The 26,000-nt window shown below is 46.1% G+C and overlaps 1 protein-coding gene across 2 annotated transcripts in view; it reads right to left on the bottom strand.

Moving 5' to 3' along the window:
- The window catches only part of LOC105675249 (LIM domain only protein 3-like), a 57,520-nt gene that overhangs the window by 7,526 nt on the left and 23,994 nt on the right, over positions 1-26,000 (bottom strand). Inside the window, exons 1-3 of one of the 2 annotated variants that reach the window (XM_012372246.2) lie at positions 14,890-15,557; positions 3,228-3,339; positions 2,522-2,785 (exon numbers count right to left, since the gene is read on the bottom strand). In XM_012372246.2, coding sequence (XP_012227669.1) covers positions 2,522-2,785; positions 3,228-3,316 — 353 coding nt within the window. In that variant the 5' untranslated portion in view covers positions 3,317-3,339; positions 14,890-15,557. Of the gene's footprint in view, positions 1-2,521; positions 2,786-3,227; positions 3,340-14,889; positions 15,558-26,000 lie in introns of those variants that run through there. The other variant, XM_012372245.2, reaches the window with a different exon arrangement.

Below are 26,000 nucleotides of genomic sequence, written 5' to 3'. Positions count from 1 at the left end.
CCCAATTTACTTCCTCATAATTCGTTTCCGTTTCTCGGCCGGCGTACGAGCGACTCTATTCGCGTCTTCGCGCGAGCCCGGCGCCGAAAACGCATTATTTCCCACGCGCTTCGGATGAGCGTTTTCGATCGCAGCGCGTGCGACGCGCGTCCGACCACCCTTCGCGCGCGCAATCGAATCTATCCTCCGCCGTTCCGCCACGAAGCAGCGCCGGGTCCGCCGCGCGAGTCGCGCGCGAGTGGAAGCATTGTCGCAGATAAACAATGCCGGACGATAAAAACGTAAAATTGATGCTCTTTTGTTCACATTGTTTGAGACGCTGTGCCAACGTTTGCCGCACGCCTGGACGAGCCATTGCTATTGGCTTGGAACTACATCCTCCACCTCCGGTTCCTCTATCATATCCTCCTCCCTCGTCCTCCGCCGCTGCCGCTATTCTCCGGCGATAGAGCCGCTGTGCCACCCGGACTCTTCCTCCCTTCCATATCTACTCTCTGCCGAACGTTGTTACATCCAAAAAACGAGTCTCTTCGTCCGTAAGCCAGCATTGTACTCGTCCCACTGGCATTGTGCTCTCGTTTGTACGTTTTCCGCCATTGAATTGCGACAGGAGCCGCAGTTTCGCCGTTGCTACATATTGTTTACACGTCATACAGTGCCCCGAGAATAATTAAAACGATCGGGAGAAACAAATAACAGATGTGTAACAGTTTCGGCCGAATAGAAACCCGCGACGTGTGCTTACCAACATTGATTCCACCCCTCCGTATCTCGCGCATCTCGTGCTGCACACCGTGAGATAACATACGTGCCACGATATCTTGAAAGTTGCGAGGGACTCAATATTGCTGTCCCGTCCGCGAAGATAATCTCGATCGAACGCGAAAATGTCAACGATACTCGGATATTACATAACTGGTCTTGAAAGACGGGAATAGAACGAGGATGGGATACAGAAAGAGAGAGAAAGACGTTTATTCTCGCCGCTGCCCCTGCCTCGCCCTGCTACAAGTCCTCTAAGAATATTGCGAAGAAACTTACGAAACTTGTAAACTTGTATTAGAATATAAAAGAAACTTAAAGACAAAATTCAAAAACCATTAAAATTTGAATCTATGCTTCACTTTCCATCAATTCCTCGTCAATTAAGTTTGTGATAATTCAACCGCAAGACAATAAAAGTTTCAAATCGCGCTTTAGATCTCAACTAAAAGGATCATAATAATAATTATACGATATTAATGAAAGACGACAAAATAAATAGATATATTATAATAAAATTTAAGTTTTAGAATCACGGAAAATGTCAGAGGATCTTCGTACACAAGATAATTAAATAAATATTTTTTCCCTATTTATGTAATGTATTTTTTTAATTTTGTAATGGCATATTTTTTCGAACTTGAATGCGATAATTACGCGTTAAAAATTCACTGCAATTACGACCTGTTCAAATTAATTATTTCAATGTTAAATTGCATAAAGAATAAAAACACGTTATAAATTAATAATGATAAGCTTGATCACATATCGGAAATTTTACTTGCTTTTATTACAAAGTTCTCAATATTCTAGTTATACATATGTGCAACACGTGTGCCGCGTGATCAAAGGATTAATAATAAATAAATACTTTTATTTGCAAAAATCAAAATTTTTCGAGAAAAACTTCAATAATATTAATAAAAATATTAGTTGAAATAAAAATTAGATAATCGCTATTAAAAATGTATAATAAATAATAGCAATAAATATCAGTCTGTAATAGTAATAAAAATACAAATAACAAAATATAAAGATAGTCTACAAATAAAGCAATATGGAAGTGGACACGGCATATTGCGTATTTCGATGGACGGAGAACCTAGACTGTGCGGGATACGTGAGGACGTGCCGCGGGGCTTCACGATGAAGAAGTTGGTCTGGTGCCAAAGAATGGCAGCGCGAACGAAAGAAGAGGTCACGGAAAGGAAAGTGCAGGGTGATTTCCCAGCTGACCTGTAAAGCAACCTCCCTCACCCCAATGGGCTCTGCCTCGCAGACTACTCTTCCCCGTAGCCGTTCCTTGCCCTCTTCTCGTGTCCACGCGAAGGGAAGATGCATCGCCGTGAAAGTCGTGAACGACAGAAAGTAAGGTGGAGAGGGAAAGGAGGAAGAGAGAGGGCGAGATAGAGCAAACTTACTGATTCGAATCTCCTACCGGAAAGCTATCCCATTTTACGTCGCGTCGTAATTTTTAATAATTGATCAATCTCAACACGAACTTTACTCTATTTTGACTGCCTGTTATTTAATACATATGATAAATTGCGAGTTTTCGATAATTTTATTTCAATTCACACAGTTGCAAAAAAAAAATAGAAAACCTGTTGTTTTCAGTTGCATTTTTTATACTTGAAACAAAAGAATGGCAAGCTCACGGTTTTAATAAGAGAAAGAAGATGTGAAAATAGATGTGAAGATGTCCAGCTGAGAAAAATCGGTCTGATAATGTGGATAATTTTACGTCGTTTGTACTCACCGATGGGTGCACTGTTGACAGGCGAAACAATCAAGATGATAGACGTTCGTTCTGGCTCTCATGACCATCTCGAATGCTGGTATTTGTTTGTTACACGCCGCGCAACATCCCGTGTTCCCAAAGAGCCTGAGGTAGTCCCTCTTACAGAGGATAAGATTAGCTTTGGTGTAGAGCGTAGAGCCGACCTCTCCTAACCTACAGTCGCAGCATCCGCACTTGAGGCAGTCCTCGTGCCAGTAGCAGTCCAGGGCCTTGAGGAGGTACCTGAAGAACCGACCGTCGTTCTCGTTCTTACCGGCCGTTAAGACTTGGAAATTCCTCTTTTATCTTTATATCTAATATATATTTTGCAAATAACTGGCTATTTTTAATAAAGAAAAAGCCGGACTGCCGCGGAGAGATAAAAAATCGCGGTTTATATCATTTTTCCTTTGCGATTCCTTTGAAATAAAGTACCGAGATACAGCAAGCGAGTTAAACCGCAGTATCTAATATATATTTAAATAAAATAATTAACCACTTTAATAAAAAAGTGGAAAAGGCATTTTGGATATAAAAAAATCGATAATGTGTCGTTTTTTTTTTTGCTAAATGCCAGCGGAAAACGAATATTAAAGAACAGTTATTGAACAAGTAAAAAATGACAAAATATGAATAAGAACGCTTCCTTTAAAGAATGCAGATTACACAAAATGCCGACGTTTACCTCTCCGTAATTGTCTTCCTACAGCCGGCGCACTCCTGCTGCGTCGAACCATTTTTATTCGTCTCGGATTTGCTCACGTCCATAGTCATCGTGATCTTGGCTACGGCGCCGTCTGGAACATTAAAAGTAAAATCGAAATGTTACAAACACATTCGCATTGTCGTCGGATAAAACTTTTGAAATAGCGACGGGAAAGAAAACGATCTCCTCTCTAATTCTAGCGTCAAACAGCGTTAATATGATATTAATATAATCATTAAATGTTTAAATTTTCGTTGCTCGTTCGGCGCGATTCGATGCATAAAGGACAAAATAAAATTTTCAATAAGTCAATATCAAAGCTGTATTTGCGATGAGAAAATTATACGCAGCGTCATTTCGGAGGCCGAAATTCGATTTCCCGAGTTAATGAGAACTTCACCGTGTTCAGACAGGTCGTACACATCTGCGCATGTTTATAAGGGGCAAACCTCGCGGACGGCTGGCGTGCCGTGCACGCGTATTCCACAGTTATAAGCGTCTCCGGCGTCGTAAGTGGCTGACAGCACGCAATAATTAGCGCAGCTAATTGGAACCGTCTCTGCGCTCGTCCTCGCGCGCTCGGACTGCAATAAGCACCGACGCGCTACATCATGAACGCCATCGGGGTCTTTCTCAGAGGTCGCATACACCTTTTTTTATCCACCTACCATGTAACGCGGCATCTTTCAACCGTTCTATAAAACAGACGCGTTCGGCGACAGAAGTTCTAGAAATGTTTGGGTAAAATTTTTACGCAGAATAATTTCTTCCTTCTACAGCATTGTTTTGAATTAATATTACACTTTGTTCCTAATCAAAAAAATTGAAAGTTTTTTGCTTCCCTCAAGCATTCAACTATGTGCTTTCTTCAACTTTCAATGTATGTTGCGGCCGTTTGGAAAGATGATGACGAATCCTGATTATATTTTTGAATTCACAAAAATCGAGAACTTACATTACTGCTGAATCGTTTCATCAGTTATAAAACTAGCAGGCTGCCAAATCTAGCGGTGCAACTCTTCAAAGAACGGCTATGTAGAAAACGGCGCGGGATCTAAATCGAATTGGCGCGGCGATCACGGACGTTCGTGATCGTGAGAACGCGGTTACGCTCTTTCGAAACGATCCGTGTAACACTTCGCGGAAGGGGGTAGCGTACGGGGGGGGTGGCGGCCCACTTCGTTCACTCCTGCCGCTGCCACCGCCGTTGCCGCCACCGCCGCCGTTGCCGCCACCGCCACCGCCGCCGCCGCCACCACCGCCGCCGCACGTTCGGAACGACGACGAGCGGGCGGACGCGCGGCGGGGGCTTAATTAATTAACCGGATACTTTGAGTAACAATCCATTATTACATACAAACATCCTCGGCCTCGGGGCCGAGCTGCAGCTTTATGCTGCTAATTGGCCTTCTCAAAGCCGGGAGAGACCCGGGCACGAGTTATAAACGCCACTCTCCTTCCCTTCCTTGCCCCTCGCGCGGGCCGCAGCCACCGCACCGAATCCTCTCCTCCGCTCTCGCTCCCGGTTCCAATTTTCTCTCTCGCCGCCACCCGCCCTCTTTTCTCTCCGTCTCACCTCTCCTTCTCTATCCCCCTATCTCGTTATCTCGCTCCGTCCTTTCCCGTCCCTCGTCTCTCCCGCCCCCTCATCACCGCATCACTTCACCCGCGTGCTCCGCAATACACGTAAAGCGCATACAATCGCGCGGATACGCTCACCCACCCTCGCGCTCGCACACATGCACTAAGACAAAATGAGTGAGAGGTGGACGGGCGGAAGGGAAGCGGGGGTGCGCGAGAGGTGGCGGAAAGAGCAAACGAGAGACGAAGAAGAGAGCGGGAGAGAGAGAGAGAGAGAGAGAGAGAGAGAGAGAGAGAGAGAAAGGGAGAGGCAAGGGTAGAGAGGAAGCGGGGCTGGACGGATAGCGCTAATAACGCGCTCGTGACGCGAAAAAAAAGGAAGAAGTATAATTGCCAGCCCTCGTGGCAGGTATTTTTCAAATAGGACCCCGTCCGTTAATTGGAGGGCAAATTAAAGAGGCGCCGCCGAGGAAAAAAACATCATCCCTCCTCGTCTCCTCCCGCGGCGCACCTCCCACCCACGTCCGTATATATCCAAGAGCCATCTCGTGATTCGTCAAACGACCCGTACGCTCCGTTTTTCCCTGGATCTAGTTTTTTTAATGATTCTCTCTTGGTCCGATTGATACCGCGATAGAATTTAAAAAAAAAAAAAAAAAAAAAAAAAAAAGGGGGGGGAGGGAAGAATGTCTGCATCGTGCGACGCGCCGTGAAAAGACGCGGCTAATGATGACGGTTTTTAAGTCCTTTTTCCCGATCCGGGAGAAAGCCCGGTAATGCTAATTGTGCGATCAATAACCGATCGTTCGGAATGAACCTGACCGATGAATGAGTCCGCCCGTCGATAAACCGACGGCCGGGAGAAACGCGCTTCTGTTTTACGCGTCCAGCAACGCTATAGTTACGCACATATCATATTTCATCGCGATGGCTGCAGAGATACGTTAATAAAAAAAGAACGTTACTTTGCCCTTTTCATTGGCAAATAGTGAATATCAAAATTGCCAATATTCGCGAGCAAATTAAAAGTTCAATTCACAGGTACTAAAATACCAATAAAAAAAAAAATCGGTTGAAATTAATCATTTGCGTCGGTGAAAAATTTCGAGCTTGTTGCGATGCTGCGAAAATTCGCACATCGTACACTGACTGAAATTACTTGCCTCTCGTAATCATAAGTTTAACTGTATCGCGCGAAAACGAATAATGTGTGCGGGAGAACATATGTGTGAACATCGATGAATAACACCACGATCGAAAAAATAAAAATTCATCCTTCTATTCTCGCGAGGATCTTTTCAGAAGAAACTGACGCGTCAAACATTAGATAGCTGAAGAAGTTTCTCAAGTCGAAATTAAAATGTATTCAAAAACTTGTATAGAATTTTTCTGTAAATGTTGATCTTATCAGGATAATTTGTTTATCACTCTAAATCGACTGCTGCAAGGATATTTCAGATATTGTATTATCTCTCGGCTATACCAATATCGTCAGAGCGGATAATAGTGGCACTTTGATCGCTTATAAAATGAAATTGCAAGGAGAAAATTTTGCTTTTTACTACTGCCAGTTTTATGGAAATTAGACTCTTTAAATATGGCAACATCTTCTCAAGAATTTTCAGAGATCCCCAAAAACGTAGTAATTTCGTAGTAAATATACTCTGCATTAAAATAGAAAATTTTCATATTCACATACCTACGATAAAATATAATAATATTAATATTAATTAAAAATTAATTAAAAATTTTGTAATAATTATATATATATATATATATAGTGCAATACCGTTAATATTTGCTATATTGCACTTAGAAACTAGAAATGTGGCCACCGTTTTATTTCTCGAAGAAAATTTGATCCTTCGCTGCATCAGTAAAATCACTCTCACGTGGCGCGCGGCGCGACAATTCTCGTCTACGAGATAACATAATCGTAAAATAGCAAACTGATTTCGAGCGTTATGGTTTCTCCGAACTGACGCGGCGTTGCGCGGATCGGCCAACGGTCAACCTCCCCCCCTCAAATACGAGAGGACCTCGGAGAAACGACGATATTCGATCGTCGAATCAGCAACGGATACGACTTTTTATTCGGTCAATATAAGGAGCACCCTTCTGAGATTACGAAATTGCCCTAACAGCAATATAGGAGAAATTCACTTCCCGCGCGTTCCTCCCCCTCGCGTTTTCCGCCGTCTCTATCTCGGAGATCCCGTCGGAGCGGACAGGGCCGCTAGGTGGTTTAATAAAAATGTCAAATATAAAGTAGCCAGTGGGGACGGACGTTTAGGAAATAAATAAATGTAAAAGAAAGTCCGTGGGTGGAAAGGAGAGATCGGAGAAAGAGAAGAGAGCGAGATAGACAAATACGTAGACGGATAGACGACGGTAGTGGAATGACGACGACGGCGAGGGGGGGGGGGGGGGCTGAAGTCGTCTCGGAGAAGGAGCGCGAGCAGCGGACTCGATATATTATTACGGTTAAAGGTCAGCGCGACGCGCCCGGCTGACCCAAACTGCAAGCGACTGCACACTCGCCGATTTCAATCGGAAGCGTTTCTTGCGTCGGGAAACTCGTATCGAAGATGCTCAATAAAATATGACGCCACGCTCCGGCACAATCGAGTTGTGGACGGGACGAATAGATGTAGAGAGAGATCCGTTTATTAATACTGTCGGATCGCGAAATCAGAAAAGGGAGAGACTGTCCAAGATCGAAAGAGAGAAAAGCTCGACGAAGAAGGGAGACAGCGGCTGCAATTTCGGGGCTTAATAATGATACGAGCCCGACGGGTTGGATCCCGTGTCATTATACCATGAAGTGGAGAGACTGCTAATTAGTCATTAGCGTAGGAAAAAGACACCTTCAACCGGCGCTGCTGCAGCTGCGGAACGGCGAACAAACCCCACCCGACGACGACGACGACGACGACGACGACGAGCGCGACGATGACGACGACAACGACGACAACGACGACGACGACGACGACGACGAACGCGACGATGACGACGGTGGCGAGGATGGTTGCACGGCAAACTTGGGCAAACAGGGTGTAGCTGCGTTGGCCTACGTCTAATTGGACCCCAGCGACATAAGTTCCACTAATTGAGACCGGCCTCGTAACTATCAACACCGCTACTACAAGGGCCCGTTCGTAAATCCTGAATGGACGAGCAGCGATAACGATACGGATATACCCGCCTTCGCTGATTGGGGACGAACAGCACGGGAAACTGCGTCGCGACGCTGCAAGCTACGTCGTCGCCGGATGAGAGATAATTACAAGTTGTAAATTTACTATATTACTACGGTTAATGAGGGCGTGCGTAATTAGAACGAGTGCTTGTTCCGCGCTGCGCATTTCGAACTATGTAGGTAGGTAATGGTCGATTAATTAATAGTCCCCGCGATCCTTGATAAACCGCGACAGACGTGTGCGTTGCGATTTCTTGACGAACATATATCGACGAATACGAGCGCGCGAATCAAATCAATTTAAGCTATCGTATCTTTTATCCCGGAGGAGACTCGCTAAGCATAACGGAGAACATAATAAAATCGGAAGAAAAAAAAAAAAAAAAAAAAACACTGAAATAAAGTTAAAAAAAGAAACAAGATCTCGATGAAGAGAAATAAAAAGAAAGCGCGAGAGAGAACGATGAGAGAGCAAGGCAGAGCCAAATTTTAATTTTGCCCCTGACAAAGGGATGAGACGCGGCGAGAGGGTGCAGCACTCCTCGGGTCCTTCAGGACCACGGTATTCCATCCTTCAGGATCATTATATCGCCAATTAGAAGATAGCGGAGCACGGCGTCGCCTAACAAGCTTCCTGGGGGAAGATAGGTCGCAGAGAGAGAGAGAGAGAGAGAGAGAGAGAGAGAGAGAGGAAGCGAGAGAGAAAGAGAAAGAGCGGGAGCGCGAGGACAGATCTACTCTCGCATCGTTATACGCGGCGACTATCGCACCGGCGCGACGCGAAACGGTGCGGCGCCACGACGCCTCGTGTCTCCCTTCGGCATCGCCGCTGTAAAATATTCACTACAACTCGATGCTCCTGACCGGGCCGGCGCCGCTCCACGGTATAATTAAGACGCACGTGAGATCGTCTTGACGATGCCAATTGTGTTCGTTACGGGATAAGGGCGAGCCTCGAAGCGCGGCAGCTCGCACAGGGGGAGTACATATCGATCCGACTGCGAGAAACCGAAATGACAAAAGAGCGAAATACAGCAGGTAGACTCGATTTTCGTAGCAGCGCGAAAGAGTGCCGATTTCCAGTTGAAATCCGACATACACATTACGTATTATAATAAAATTTATATCACACTGCATTGTTATTGAAAAATTTTACACGAGGCTTCCTCGAAATTTCATGCAACATCATTATTCATTCCGATAAAATTGATATAACAATACTGCGTTTCCTCGTCGAACGAGATTCCTTCACACCTCCACGAAAAATACGTGGATTGAAAATAATGCTTAAAGATGAGAAGGACCTTCGGCACTGAGGAAAGATTCACACAGCTTCGCGTTTAGACAATAAAATTTTTATCGCGCATTCGCACATACTTGTCAACGCGGACCGGCGCAGACAGCTTCGGCGAAGCTTTCGCGCGACCCATTCTTCTGCCGGAAACAACGTGAATGTATACGAAAGGAATCGCCGCGCAGGAGCCGTTTCGGAGTCTTTGCGGAGGAGAGAACGGGCGAAATCGACGTGGTAGCGCAGTAGCGATACACTTTTCTCCGTAGGCAATATTCATAAATCACCCTTCAGACCGCGCCCGCTCGCCGCCTCGTCCGCCTTCCCCATCCCTCTTATATATACGCTTAGAATATAAGCGCGCCAGTTTTTTTTTTCCTCTCTCGCCAAAGGGATGCAATGCCGGGGTCAACTTCCCGTCCGCCTCCCGTTTCCACTCTCCCCTGAAAGTCCGTCGAAGGAAAGAGAGGCTGGCGGCGAGAAAAGCACAACCGTAGACGAGGACCGAGGAGTCGAGAGTCCTGCGGTGGCGCGGAAACTCGCTGAGAAGGGGTGGTCTCAGATTCTATTAAGATCTCAGTAAGTCTTGTTACACGGGGAGGCCACGCCGCAAATCTCGCAATAAAACAGCCACCGGTATAACACTGATTCGGTGCCGTCGTCTACCAGCACCCGACCCGCCGCTGCTATCCCGACGCTGCGTCGGCGACGTCGCGCGCGTTTCTCGTACGTACCGAAATCCCCCGCGGCGCGCGTTTCGGAAGGGAGGTGGAGGATTTATCTGCGGCACGTGGTATTCCGGAAGAAGAAAATCTCTGGTAATCCGAGCCCGAGACCGCAATTAGCTTTTTAGAATCGTTAACTCTCTAATGTGCTATTCAATCTTCGCCTTATCGACAATTTTGTGCAACAGACACACACAATTTAAGATAAATACCAATTTTTTATATATCAATTTATACATACATTTTTTTTTCTTACACCACTGTCCGTAATTCCACAAAATTTTTTTGTGAATCAAAATAAAAATATAAAAACCGATAGGAAATTTGTAAAAGAACCGTTTAACATTGATATTCTCTGGGAATAGTTCCCGATCGTCGACTTTAAACTTAATCGAACTATTATCGCAAGCATTATGCTATATTACGGCATAACGGAAGCAAGGTGCAATATCCTTCTTTCGTATTAACGCGCGAAATTCTCACGTTCCTGCGTTCCGTCTGCTACGGAATGCCGATTATAGACGGGCCAACTTGAGTATTGCTCGGAGAGAGGGGGCGAGAAGACGGGCAGGGGACAAGCCGATCGTGAGGAGGGGTCGTTCTCCAGGCGAGGGTCCGAAATCAATCAAAACATTAATTGAAAGAGCCGAGAAGACAATGGAGCGCCGAGCTAAGGCGGTAGGTATGGATGGTCTTGATAATCGAAAGATATCCTTGGCCAATAGCCGGTAACCCGCTGGAGCACCGAACGAGTTGGAAAAAGGAACTTTCCTCCGGGCTTCCTTTCCGCGAGGGCGGAGAGGAAAGCTCGCTGCAGGGAGCCCCGGTACCAGAGAGGGGGAGAGAGGATGTTGAAAGGAAGAGAGAAAGGAATGGAAGGAGAGAATGAGCGAGAAAAGGGTTGCACAACGTTAAAATAAGAAACGTCCAAACGTTAAACTAAGATCCCGCTTTTCTCGTCGTCATCGGATTCCTCTTTTTGCAAACAGCATCGTTTACGCGACGATACGCCGGCGATCTCGCGACGGGAATTTTCACGGGCCCGTAACAAATTCGATTATTTGGAGTCGATATCGAGTCGATTCGGCGCGTCGGCGTTAGCACGGCCGGCTATGCGCGGCGACGAGTTAATGAACGCGCTCTCTATTCAATTGTTGACCGGTATTAGTACGGCGAACGTTAGCGCTTTATTAATTAACAAATCGATTTCGGTCGAATGCTAATTATTCAACATCGTTCGGCATTCCGGTGCCACTGCGAATGGTTCTTTAATGAGAGGAACTAATTGTACGGGGTGCTCAATAGCGTCGCGCCGAAGGAGCAGTCGGTGAGCGCCAATGAAATTTTTAACGATCGATAAAAGAATGTTGCAGAATTTGCACCAGTACCGTCCGCCTTTGTTTCCGCGCCCCCGGACTCCACAGACAGTTGACAGCTCCGTATTGACCGCTCGATCATATATCGATCCTGCATCCCGAAACTGTTCCAGCTGCAGAGTGAAAGCTTTTCCGAGACAGCGTGTGATTCCCAAGACCACTTCGGAGTAAATCAGATTCGGATTTTAGCTCGTAGAGTTTCCTCTCCGACGTACTTGGTGCCGGAATCTTTCGGGGCGGCACGCGCGGTATCCTAAATACACAATGGACATTCGGAAAAAAAAAATCTCACAGGAAAAGGACATCGGGGCCGACGCCCAGAAGGACGCGGCACTGCCACCTGGCGGTATGCCCAAGGACCCAAGAGAAACTTCAATCGCCGTAAAAGCAACGCCTGCGAGCTAAGGAACACGACGGAAAGAAGAGGACAAAATGAAAGAGAAAAAGAGAAAGAGAGAGCGAGAGAGAGAGAGAGAGAGAAAAAAAGAGTATCCGTAGAGAGGGGAAGTAAAAGTTAGTAGCTCGCCGCGGCGGACGGAGATGGAGTTCCAGGTCGGAGGAGGAGAGTTGATAGGTCGGGGGTGTTGGGAGTGCGAAGCGGGATGGGGCGCGCGATGGTCAGCTCGCGAGATACACGTTCGACGGCGCGGCCGACTTAAGAGGATTACATTTGATATTTCGATCGAGCAAAGTGGCTTTTTATTGGACATTCGCCGCGGAATTATCGCTGACTCGTGTCGAAAGGCATTACGCACGCCCCGGTGTTATTAAATTATAGCGGCCCGCTAGCACGCTATAATGTTCGGGAAACGGGGAAAACGCGCCGTTATGAGGAAGGTCTGTTTCAGTGAAAGAGAAACTTGCGATGTTTTCGGAACGCGCAGATATTTACCTCGGGATTTGTAGCCGGGCCTTCCCTCTCTTCGAGTCTACACATATCATGCACGTGTCGTAAATTCAGATTATTAAATTCATCTAATTTATTCGGATTGAAATTTGTTATTATTCGATTATCGTTTACATCTTAATTTGCCTCTAATATTATTTATAAAATTACTCTACACGCGCGTAAATACCGTGTTAAAATATATATGAAAAATTTTAATCACCTTTTGAGAATAATACCGTTGTGTCGAAAACCAATAATAACTCGCTTTATTTCCGCAAAAATTTTTCCAAACAATGACGAAGGCAACTGCTCGTTTTTGACTTAGAGATGAGGGAGAAACCGCGGCGTAATAACCCGGCGGAATAGCTGCGGTAACAGCTAGAACATCCGAAGCGCTGCATCCTCTTTTAGTCCGCGAGGCTAATTAGCCGCAGCAATTTGTCGGTGCGAAACAAACTCCCGGCCGAAGGTCTCTCGCTCGCTCCAGTTTTCTCGATTTATCCGCGCCACGGGTGATCCGCGCGCGCGCGCGCGCGCGAGCTGTACCTACCTCCTATCGGAAGCGAACTTCAAACGAAATAATTAAGTGATTCTCTTTAGCCGGCCGGCTAACGAGCCCGCCGCCGGCTGAAACTAGTGCCAATTATCGGCATTCAAACGGACGAGTACACGCGGGTGGCCGACAGTTGAGACGCTCTCTCGGCGGGACGTCGAGACGACGGAGGAGGAGAAGGAAGAGGAAAAGTAGGAGGTGGAGGAGATCGCTGATGAAGAAGACGGCCGGGGCTTTCGTGGAACAGAGTGGGATGCTCGTCCAGACGGACAGTTAGCTTCATTATTTCGACTTCAACTGACGCCCGACGACATATGTGGGAATAGAACGTGTTATACTACGGCTACACGAGGAGGATACATCTGTACTTTATGCTATGCTAAAGAAGAAGATTGAAGATAATTACGTTTTCGGACGCACATATTTAGCTCCGAACAATTTTGATTTTAATTTCTTAACCAACAGTAGGGTCTTTTGACGTCCGTCGCTCGATAATTCGCTAATTAAGCTACTAATTAAATTTTCGTTACGTTAATAGAGCCCGTTACGCCGAGATCCCGTTAGCGGGATATGTGTTTTCCAAAATATGCAGTGCGTTTTGTTAAATTTCCAAACTTCCAACGTATTAAGAAAATATAATAAGTATGAAAATTAATTTTGTCTCACAAGAATTTGAGAAACCAAAGTTTACTCTTGCTCAACGTTTACTTTTACTTTCAGCTTGAGTAGAGAGCTTTATTGAGTCCTAGATCGATGGCTTCCCCTTCCTTACACATATAGCAATAGTGTCTTTATAGTTCGCGCATCTCTAGTAGGCTTTGAAATAAATTCCGACAGGCTATATAATAACGCGCCATTCCGATGAATCGCTTGCGAGATTGCACCTAGCGCTAATCTTCGTGAAAGCTTTGTCACGCGCTACAAGCGGCTCGCTCTTGCATATTGGATGACGATATCTCGAAAACGATTCATACATAGTGCATTATGTTATCTCATGGCATCCGTCTGAAACTTCACTATAAGACGGTTCGATAAAGGAACGTTTCTCCATTGTTATAAATAAATGGAATTCCTCGTTAAATTTAGATATGATAATTTCAATTTTAAGAACAAGAATAATATCTACAGATAAAGAAACCTATTAACACGAGATGGATTATGATATATATTGTTACATCCAGTGACAATCGTCGAAAGACATTTTATGTATTTACGAAGAAGCACTATTTCTGGGAGCGGCATTGAGAGTTAAGACAAATACAATTTCATCGAGCACGCAGAACTATATTTTTTATTGCGGCGGTTAATTAAATGTCTCAAGGATTGGCGTCAGTGCTAATCGCGCTCCTCTCTCGTAGCCCGCTCTAGTCGATAATCTCGCGCCGTTACGACGATTCGATAGAACAAAGGAATCGCGAAGTAAAGGAGCTATGCGAATCATTTCTAAGGGTGCAGTTATAATCCGCGTCGGTAACGGCAGCCTTACAACGGAATCGCCTTAAAACGCCACCGGTAATTGGAACAGACGTCGGTCGATGAGAGATGGGACGCTCGCGCGAGATGCGAGCGCGAGAAGGGGGTGAATGACTATACAGAAGTATGCCAGCGCGTGCTTATCTGCCAAGCGAAAAAGCAAGACAGTTTATAATTAACGCGGGACTCTCACGCGACTTCTTTAGCAAATGCACGTTCATTTATACACCATCTATATACGCCGCGGGCTTATCAGCGCGTTTTATTTTCTCCGCTTCTCTTATTCCGCTTGTACTGCATCTTACGTATCGCGTAAATACGTCCCATTTGTAACTACGCGTTTGTATTGCGTTGCGCGCACGATTTGAAATTAATATCGGTAAGTGCAATCTATCACTGAACTGGATAATTACATTCGGATCTTTTACACAGGCTAATCAAATCTCGACGCGATCTAAAGTTCTCATCAAAGTCTCATTCTATTTCTCTTCCGTCTGTCTCGCGCGCGCGCGCGCGCGCGCGTTAATCTAATCGCGATCTCCAATCGCATTTACCTGGCAACAATCGTTGGGTGAAGGCGAAGGCTTCGTGCGAGTGGCAAGTCTTCTCCGCTTAAGCTCTCCGCGTCACGTGGCACTGCACAAGACGCACGAAACGGCCACTAACCCTTATCCGCGCGCAGTCCTTCCCCATCGATGATCGATTGATCGCACCTCGACCGATCGATCAATCTGCCGAAAATTCACCGATCCGACGCAGAGTGCTCTCCGAGTAATATTCTTTACAATTCTTGCGAGCGCGCGTAGGCCCCGATGACGAAGCGTGCGCGGCGCGAGGAAATGTGTGTCGCGCGGTGTCCCACCGGAAGTACCACGAGACCGCCGGTACGGCGGTCGGCTGTAAACTGCCGAGTGCCGCGTGCGGCCACAGCACGCCACCGAGAGTGATAAATCCCCACTATCGGATGCCGAGCACCCTCGGCAAACTCCCACCATCGGTTCGCCGGCATCGCGCGCTACCCCTACGCGTCTTTCCTACCACGTCGCAAGTGCCACCACCAGCGACCACGGCGTGTCACCCCTCGCGCGCGCGATTTCTCTTTCTCTTTCTCCGTCCGCGCTCACCCCTAGCTCGCTCACTCGCTCGCTCGTTCGCGCGCGTCGATCTTTCAACCATCCGCGCTCTACCGCACAATTTAGCTCCCCGCACGGCATCACGCCGGATGTACCCCGATTCGGGATAGCGGTCGCACTCCAGTCGATTAGGCGGCGCGTTTAGGATGCAAGTTATGAGCTCTCGATTTCCAGCGGCGACGAGGCAGACGCGGGTGGCAATCGGACGAGGGAAGAGAGATGAAACGTGCCGCCGCTACGTCGGCCGTCGACGTTGAAGACGACGGCGAACGCTAGAGGGTGTATCGATTGTAAGTCCGCGCGTCACACTGTTTGTTTCTTTTTAATTTAGCGCCTGTCGATGTCCCGTGGAGGATAAAAATCAACTTTATCCGATTCGATAAGAAACGTGCGCGCGCTCACGTAGCTCACGTTTGAATAACAGAATTTAATTATCGGCGATTTATCATAATGAATGCGTAATGAATAGATTTGGCTCATTTAATCGCGAGTGCGACATAACACGATGATAAAAGGAGTGACTGGAGAGAGCGGGAATTAATTAGATTACTCCGCTCTTCGTTAAATAAATTCAGTTTTTTTCATATTAGCAATATTGCGCGATGTTATCGTTCGTACAATTTGTCTGGGTTTATTTTTATGTAAATCGAAGATAATAGTAATAGTTATTAAAAGATTAATATAGTGCAGCTGTGTATAAAATATATTAGTACACTTAATAAAAGAGAAGCTAATATTATGAAACTTTGCTACATAGAAGTCCAATATATCTCTTTAGTACTGTGCTACAATATTCCGATAATTAACAAACTTACTAGGAAATTACTAGTCAAAATTAACAGAAAAGTTTAATCGGTTTCTTACGAGTGGTTGGTAAACCGCTTTGTTTTGGCAATTTTTAAAATTTTGCAAAAAGATACTAAACAATGTGTAATAAAAGTTCGATAGAAAAGATTACCGTCAAAATAAAATCATCTTTACTCTAATGCGAACTAAAAAAATTAATAATATAAAAAAAACCAACAGACAATATTTAATTATCGATCAAGATTTTGCATTCATAGAAGAAATCTTCGAGAAACTAGATAAAAGTAAATATACAACACACATATGGCCCTATACGAAAAATGAATTATTGCAGCGTGGTAGCAATTATGAATTGGCGAATTGATTGGCAGCGATGCGTAGAAGCCCCGTAAGATCATTCCAGGGGCTGATCACGCTCGTTCGTCGGTCGTGAAATAGCTGCGGAGGATTAACCTCCGGCGTGGCGCGTCTCGCTCAACGGGATATCCCTAGAATCACCCCTACGAATTCCGCCCTACCATTGCACGTACACGCAAGCTGACGCAGGGATGGCGTATCCCCACCGCGCTTTCGCATCTCCTACCCCGTGGACGCGTCCTGCCACCCCTACGAAGCCACACCTCCCATTACAAAAATTACACCGGTCGCTGATTTAGTGTTCTGCGCCGATTCACGGTGGCGCCCGCGCGAGGGGGCGATGGAAATCGCGGGGATGGGCAAGGAGCCGCGAGAGGGTGCGCGGCATAGGACGGGGACGTAAGTAATGAAAGAGTTGCCGCCGGCTTCGAGAATCACGGAATCATTCGCCAGATTAAATTAGAAAGACTACGACCTTTTTTTCCACTCCCATATATACGGAGGCGGAGGGGGGAAGGTCCAGTGAAATGGATTAATCCATGTTTATCGCCATCACGGTTGTCGATGGGTCTCCCTTTTAATTACCGGCTGATTTATGACATCGGACCCATCGGAATCGCGGCAAGTCTATCCTCCGGGAAGTAATGTTTTTCAAAGAAACAAGAAGTAGTCCGCCGTCTCGACTTCTATTACCCGCGTGTTAATCTCGGCGGCATTATCAGAGAAAATAGAAGTAGCCTCCCGTATTCCCGACGAAATTTCCAAGGGCACTCTCGTAAAAAGTGTTTACGCCGGACGGTCTGAGGACTACTAAGATAAGTTTCAAGTCTCGACGTTCCTCCGCGGCGAATCTTCAAACCCGGGGGTTTAGTTAGAGAGCTGTTTAATATTGAAAATTAAAGAGTTACGGCGAATAAGTTTCGAAAGTGTAAATAGGTAATAAAACTTCATTTGCCAATTAATCTCAGGTGCGCTTTACCTTAACAGCAATTTAATTGGCGACTTAATTATCGAGTTATTGAATGTCGTAAATTAAAAAACGCACGCTGACTTATATATCACGATATTTAATATTGAGAAACTTGAGGAACTGTGCGAGAGGATACGACGTGCGCGCTGATTCTCATCAAACGGATATCAATTCGACGGGGGAATCCCTGGGTGACACCGCGCCCGCCCACGGCATCCCGTATACCGTCGCAAATCCAAAATTGCTATACGACGTTCGATAATAGTTCTCCCACGAGTATCGCGAGATGCGCATTCCCAAAGCCTGTCGTTTTCTACGCGAAGGGGAAAGCGAAACGCGAGTGAGTCCTGAAATTGTAAGGAGCGAGATAGAGCGAGGAGCAAGAGAGAGAGAGAGAGAGAGAGAGACGGGACGGTGAAGAAGCGAGAGGGGACATATCGTGCCGCGTGTGTGCGTTTGTGTGGTGGGTGTATGTGTGTGTGTGTGTAGGACGAAGGGCAAGAGGAATAGAAAGGGGAGCGGGACGGAAGAGGGAGATGGGGAGCGTACTAATCACTTCTACGGACTTTAATGGAGGTTTTCTGTACGCCGTCTACTTTGTCCACGACTTATACTACTTCGAACCCCGTTGGAGCTCGCGCGGAGCATTTGATAGAAAAAGCGGGCGGAAAGTAGCGTTACGTGTATTAAACTAAGCGGCACTCTCGCCGACTGCGCTCGCGATGCCCTTATCTCGCGAAAAAGCATTTAACGACGCGACGCGACGCGCCGCGCTGGCGTGACGATAAATTCCGCGTCGAACTTGAAGAAAGGCGACACACGCGCGCGTTACAATTCTTTACGTCCGTTTTTTGCGAACTTGTCGCGACAAAAAGTTTATTGCTCTTCGAAAGGAGTATTGTTTCTCTCGATTTAAATAAAATCTCGAGTTGATTAAAAAAAAAAAAAAAAAAAAAAAACATTCTTACATGTCTCAAGAATAAATAATGATTTCTGCGCGCACAAAATAATCGATACCTTACTTTGCAGTGTCGAAAATTTCGAATCACATATTCGGATGACATATTCTGCAAACTTTTCGACAAAAAATTCCCCTCTACGTGTGTGCTTACTTCTACGTAATTTGTTTTATTTTTTTGTGAATGTTTTTCACAAGCATGTGTCATATACACCGTGTGGCCCGAAACATTCTAAATCCGGCGTTCATCTGTCTCTTGCACCTGGGCGCGGAAATAACCGCTGGGAATGCTGCGGATTTGGAATGACGCAGCCCGACAGCATCGACGCTCGCGCGGCGCGGGATACTAAGAGCTTTTCTGGAAGAGCAGGGCTCCATTAGCCGACTCGCCTGTCTTCTGAGTCCATTACAAGATGAGCCGCCATCCTCCCGAATGACCTTCCCTGCCCGACCCCCCCCCCTCCCTCCCTCCCTCCTCCCGCTTTCCAACTTCCTCACTGACACGTCGCGATCTACACACATTGCTCGTAGATACGCAAACTCACTCCGCTTGCCCGTCCGCCCTCTCATCCTTCTCTATCTCTTTATATATATATCGCGCCAGACCGTAAACACGATGCAATTTAAAAGATCAATCCCGTTCTTCGACGTAAAGGATGGCCCCGCGTTCCTGAAGAGTCGACAAATGCGAATGAAGACCGACCGCACTCAAATTTCGCGCGGGACCATTTCCCGTTATTGAAGCTTCACGCGTAAAAGTAATGTTATTGCCGCACGGAGAACGGATATTCTCCAAATAATATAAATGTTTATAAATTTATAATTCATATTCACACATTTCGATTCGCGTCACAATTATCATCAATTCAGATCACAATATTCAATTTCTCAGGCTATTACTGTTGTCGCACACGCGAATTATACAATCGAAGATACTTATTTCTTATCCGAAAAATATTACGGCTTATCTTTTTATTCGCAAAACGAATGTACACTGATGCGCGCAAAACGCGGGATGAGATCTCTTCCCTTTGAACGTTACTCGCGATACAGTACGCGGGAAAGTAGAGAGAGAGAGAGAGAGAGAGAGCGTGCGAGAGAAGTCGAACGCGCGGAGAAGAGAAGAGAGCAATGCCATGCCAGATGTACTTAAACTAAGAGCGCAGCTCTGCCGTGGCGTCCCCTGATTTATTCACTCCGTGAAATTTTTACTCCCTCCGCACCGGGCCTCCGCGGGCCTGCGCTGCCCCAAACCGACATACGTCTTTGGAGTTGCTATGCGCGCGGAGGCACCACGAGCCATCCTGAGACTTTCCGGATAGCTGCCGCGTCTCCGAGGTATTCCCGAGTCGGCAGTACTTTTCGAATAGTAAAATCCTTCGAAAATTCTACGAAATTCTGCAAAATTGTCGTCCCTGCTGCGCTGTGACTCCGATCATACCGAGTAACGGATTAATACTTGAATATCCCCGAGGACATTAACTGATTCATTCACGATACTTGTTTTTAATACGCGATACTATAAAAATATCGTAACAAACGGTACAAATGTGAATAATCGCATATTAAAGATGAGTGAATATTATTGAAATACTTGGCATATTCTTTTGCATCATGCATCAAGATGCACTCTTTACGCAGAGAGAAAGAGAGAGAGAGAGAGAGAGAAAGAGAGAGAGAGAGAGAGAGAGAGAAAGAGAGCAATTGTACATAAAAATAAAAATTTGAATAGAAAATGTAGAATAGAATTTTAAAATATAAAACATTTTTTATATAGAAAATGACTTTTCTTTTAGTTACACCAGTAATGGACTTTGTACATATAATCTCGTTCATTTATTTCGCTGTGCGAAGAACAAGTAAAGAATGAAGGAGTAAGCGAAGAATAAGTGACTTCCTTAAAGAATAAGTATGACTGTTCAAATGTAAGCTCCGGTTCACGAGTGCTGCGCGCAAGCAGCTAGTCTGTCCTTCCGGCAATCACTTACCGGCTAATGCATTACTTGCAAGAGTATATACGAGCACTCACGCGATTACATACTCGCCAAGTACCTGCGCGCGGTGCCTTTCGGTCGCATCGTGGATTCTTAATCGCGGTATCATCGACGGAGCCTAAAACGCACGATCGCACAAGCGCGGATTGCGCGGTCTCGAGAACTTCGGGACGGAATAAATGGTTACGAAATATATATGTCAGTCCTCAGATCGACGTGAAACTTTTCTAATTCCCCCGAAAGGAGGGGGGAGAGGAAGAGGAGGGAGAATAAAATTCGTGCGTCTTACATTACCGAGATCCGAGGGGCGCGTGCGAATCGCGAGACGCGGAATAATGGAGCGCGGCATCGGGAGTATTTGCGAGACAGTAATGAATAAATTGTTGAACGCGCACGTCTGCACACACAGCGACGGCACCGAAAAGCCAGGCAGACAGACGGGCGGGCAAGCATGTGGGCGGATGGATATTGCTTAGCCCGCGAGACTAGGGAAGCCCTCTCTTTCCTATATTATTCTCCCCAACCTTTTCAGATCTCGTTCAGCGACTGCGCCGAGTGACGCGCGAGTGTTCAAGCACCGTAAACTCGGGTTACCTCGCGCGCCTCGCTCGTGCTTCTTTCCTCTCTCCGTCCCCGTCCCGTTGCGGAAAAAGCGCGCTACGTAACGTTCCTTCAATTATAATGCGAGTCCAGCTGTTACGATAATTACTGTCCGATTGCCCGCGAGGGAGCGGCGTCGAGCGTCATTAGCGAAAGCGGCGGAGGTAAATTCGCAATACGATGCGGTTGCGAAATCGATTACTTTGCAAATCCGAATTTGCGAGCGCAACTACGGCGTTGAATTTCTGCATCGATCTCTATCACGCACGATTATCGGCATCGAAAACGAGCGAATAATCCGCCCTTTCCCGACACGTATGCAGGATTAAACGCGCGTTCGAAGCCATCGGCAGTCGAGACAGGTAACTCGCCACGCCGGCGGTATGAACGAGATACCGACCCCACACCGCCCGCCAGCAATAATTGCCTTATTGACATTAATAAAACGAGCTGGATACCGACGGCTATGTCATCGAGAGCCCCATAAACGTCTGCCCGTTGCGTGCATGCATTCACGCGCGCGCATTTACTTTCCCATTCAGGAAATTATATATCAAATTAACGTACAGCTCCAAGATTTCTATAAGCCATACGTATTGTAACATTCCAGGCTGTTTTAAATCTACATTGCGCGTCGGTTAAATTTATGCATATCGAGTGTCAGCGGCATTATTCTCGGAAATGTGGCGTATCGAATTACAAATTACACCGAAAATCACTCGAAATACATCGAAATTTGAAATAAGATAACAATATTATCAAGTAACATCTATTCACGCTACACTTTTATCCGTCGATTCCAACATCCACGGCTCAAATGTCACTCAGTTCCGCACAAGCCAGACAATAAAGATTGCCGGCAAAGAGAAAGGGCGAAGGGAGGATGCCCATGCCCTCCATCGCGAGGGACCGAAAGGTCGACGGGTAAACCGGGGTGAGCGCGCAAAGGGGGTCGAAGTAGGGGGAAGGTTGGGGGGTCGGTCGGCGATATTTCACCGGTTTCGCGTGCGGGCGAACTTTAATAATATTCGTTCCATCAGGTATGGCCGGCCTCATATTAAGTCGGTCCGCGCGAACAAGGCGCCGCCAGAGCGGCGGAATATGATGAGTGGAAGGCGGAGGGCGACGCGAGAGAGAAAGAGGGAAGAGAAAAGAGGACGCGTGAGGTGGCACGATGACGAAGGAGGAGGAGGTGAGGAGAGGAGAGGCCGCACAGAAGGGTCGGAGGGTGGAAGCGGCCGAAGGGGCGGGCGGACGGAGGGGGGGGGGAGGGCGCGCAGAATGAGACGTGTAATAAAGTGAGTTTTTAATTTCCACCAGTGCCGGTGGTTGGCCCCGCGGGTAGGGGGTTAGGAGCCCACGAGTTCGCCCCGTTGCCCATGCCCCGGGTTCGCGGCCTGTCGGCTAGTATTACTAGATAAATCACCCAACAGGCAATAACCGCCTGCCCCCGCCCCCGGGTCCCGCGTTCTCGTTCGCCGGCTCGCTACCCACCTTCGGATCTCTGCCACCGACAGCACTGATACGCAACCGTTCGACGCTAAGCACCGCGCGGCGGACGCCGTCTGCGCCTCGCCCCGGTGCGAGCGAGACAGCCGCGAGATTTGACGCCGGCTCGCCGATTCCAACCCTGGCGAACTCAACTCTCTCGATTATGGGTCAAAAAGTTGTCCCCTTGTTTCCCGCGAGACGCTCGCCGGTATTTTAATCGCATCAGAAACATATTTTCAGCTTCATGTCCCGAATATTAAATTTTATATACACGTACTAATATCGATTTTATTTATCATGAATCTCGATAAGCGTGGGGTTTATATTACATTACGAACTGGTTCGGTAACGTCATTTCTGACTTTAGAATCATATGAGTCGTGTAAAGTTTTTATACGAATTTCTCAATTTCTCATGTCTTCACAAATATGTCGCAATTTGAGAAATTATTGCAAAACTGAAGTGTTTTCCAAAAAAAAAATAACATCACTCTAATGTAACATAAAATTCTATCGTGAGAAAATGTCTTTTTACAAAAATATCTCATAAAACTGAAACTTTTGAAATGTGACATTTGACGTGCAAAAATCCTCTACTATGTTCTTTATTTTTTTAAAACTTTTCAAATCGCCTGTTTCTCATCTAACATACGGATTCCTTCAGTGAGACATAATTATCCCGGAGACAGAATCGATTTTCACTTTTAGTCCGCCGGGACTCGGCACACGCCGGCGGTATGCACGTGTCGAAGTAATCGCTATAACATTTCGTACAAAGCGTAAGATCTTCGTTTCCGTCGCGCTTATGGTAATCAAGCGCTCTGCAAACGTTTGCGTTTAGTGTTTTACGGTGTCGGATTACGGGACGAAGACGGCGGCTGCGGGGACGACATAATGACGCTTACGGTTAGACGATAATAAACGCAATAGCATTACCATAATTACGGCAACATTACCGGCACACAATATTATCCTACTACCAGCATATAATGCGCGCACAAACTTAGATACGCGTAAAGGCATTTGTGAAAGCAATCGACTGTGATTCCGCATCGCCGAGTGAGACTTTTTACTTTCACGCCGTCTTAACGGCCGGCGGTAATAAACGGGTGTAAAAACGATTTTGCGTATAATTTGAGTCGAACGACTATACACGGAGACTTGTTGAGACGATATTTTCAGGCAACGCACACGACACGATGGTCGTGCAGGACCGTAAAATTTTGTCAGGACGCAAGAGTCCCAGGGTCTCCTCCACTCCGTGAGACTCTCCCGGAGGATAACCTGAGAAAATACAAAAAGTCCCCCGGGGGAAACGTTACGGCTGGCGCTCGTAAGTTTACTGCCGCCGACAAATTAATGTCCTCGGATTACGGAAGCGGACCGCAGGGAAAGATTTCCGTCGAGGGCCGTCGAAGCCGTTTTCAAAATTTACTTTAAGCCGCGGCTGTATCCGCATTTTCCGTTCCGTCTCGCCCGTTCCTTTCGGTTCGTTCGCGCATTATTGTAAACGTCTCGCCTTTCGCTATCCCTGCCGCTCGTCGTCTAACGTACAATATAAAGGACCAGCTGCACAAATTCGTACGCTCTCATTCGTCAAAGATTTAAGGATTAATACCGAATGTTCCTGAAATGATCATAATAAGGTCAAATCGTGACGTGGTAACTATTTTTGAGCATAAAATTATTAATATAACAAATAATGGTTGTTAATTCAATATTCGTCAATGAAGTTATTAAAGAATAATAACATAATATCGAAAGAGAAATTTAATTTACATAATACATTTATTAATACATTAATATATAAATTAATTTCCACAATAGATTAATATTAATTACCTCGTTGCAATTTTTGTATCAGTAGTTCAAATCACGATAAAAGATACGAGTTTATTTTAACACATCAATCCTGCCAACAAACATCATTTTTCAGCAAAGAATGATGAAAAATATTTTAATATACCTGAAATTTTTCATAAAAGTTTAGAAAAATTTTGAAAGAATTCAGATTATTAAGGGTTAACGATAATTGAGTATAGATCGGAATATAACGTGCGGTGAGAACAGCGACGAAGAGAGGCACGAAAGCGCGCGGATTAACGACTTTAATGCGGCACTTCCTGCCTACGTTGGCCATGCGTCCGCGGCCTGGCAACTTGAACTTGCTCAGAAACCGGGGAACACATCTGGAACGTATCTCTTGCAGTATTCTCCTCGTCTCTTGTTTTCTCTCTTGTAGGCTGTTTTCGATTTCTTTTTCTATCTCTTACAACAGCCTCACTGCCATCGGCACAGGTCGAAGTCACGTCGCCACGATACCATAAATTTTATATGACAGAGAAAGAGGAAGAGAGAGAGAGAGAGAGAGAGAGAGAAAAAGAGAGAGAGAGAGAGAGAGAGAGAGAGAGAAAAGAAAGAGAAAAATTTCAAAATAAAAAAACATCCTCGAAAACATATACAATTTTGGATTTATTTGCAGTATTCTAAATTTGTCTCATGCAATATCTAGTATCAAAAGTTATAAACTCGTAATAAATTGAGGAATGTTTATCAATTTTTTTACTCAAAAATTGCTTTGACTAAAAGACTATAGAATTTTTAATTTTATTTTCTAATTATAAATTTTTCTAATTCTATTCTAGAGTTTAAAAAAATTTCTGAGAAAAAGAGGTAAATTCCAATCGAATTTCCCTCGAGGAAAAATCGACTGCAAATTGCTCGTGGAATTCGTAGATAAGAGAAAGTGCGATAATTCTAGGCCACACTGTGCACGGCCCAATTTTCAGCCCGGTGCGCCTTTTATCCCCATCTCGAAAGCGCGACAATCGCTCATTAACAGATTTCTTCCGTGGCGCCGTCGACACGGCAGCAGGTTAAATCGCATCGACGCCGCGGATTGCATTCAGGTCGACCGGTGCACGTCGACACGTCGACTGGGTGCATTTAAATAAAAAGACACGATAGCCCCCGCTCGGCCGAGCGATATATCTCGCGCGGGCGCGGGACAAAATCGGGTTGGTTTCAGGACTGGCAGCTCTAGAGAAGGGGATAAGAGACGGCAGGGGGAAGCCGGAGGGGTCAAATGGCGGGCAGAATGCGCGGTGATTGCTGAAGGGCCGCATAATTGCACCCTTTGTGGTGCAATCAACGGCGCAACTTGGACGGCGCCTACGTCTATCGGTCCTCGTTCCCTTTCTGTCGCTACCCCCCTCGTCGCGCCCGTCCTCTCTTTACCGTGTCCGTCCCTCGCATTAGCGAGGGCGTCATCAACGGCGATCCGATCGTTCCTTAAATATCGTGGCAGTTATCGCTAAATACACTCAATCGGCTACCGTCGTGAGCGTCGCGGATTT

Source organism: Linepithema humile, chromosome 1 (genome assembly GCF_040581485.1).
Source record: "Linepithema humile isolate Giens D197 chromosome 1, Lhum_UNIL_v1.0, whole genome shotgun sequence".
NCBI lineage: Eukaryota > Metazoa > Arthropoda > Insecta > Hymenoptera > Formicidae > Linepithema > Linepithema humile.
This window is presented reverse-complemented; position numbering and strand designations above follow the sequence as displayed.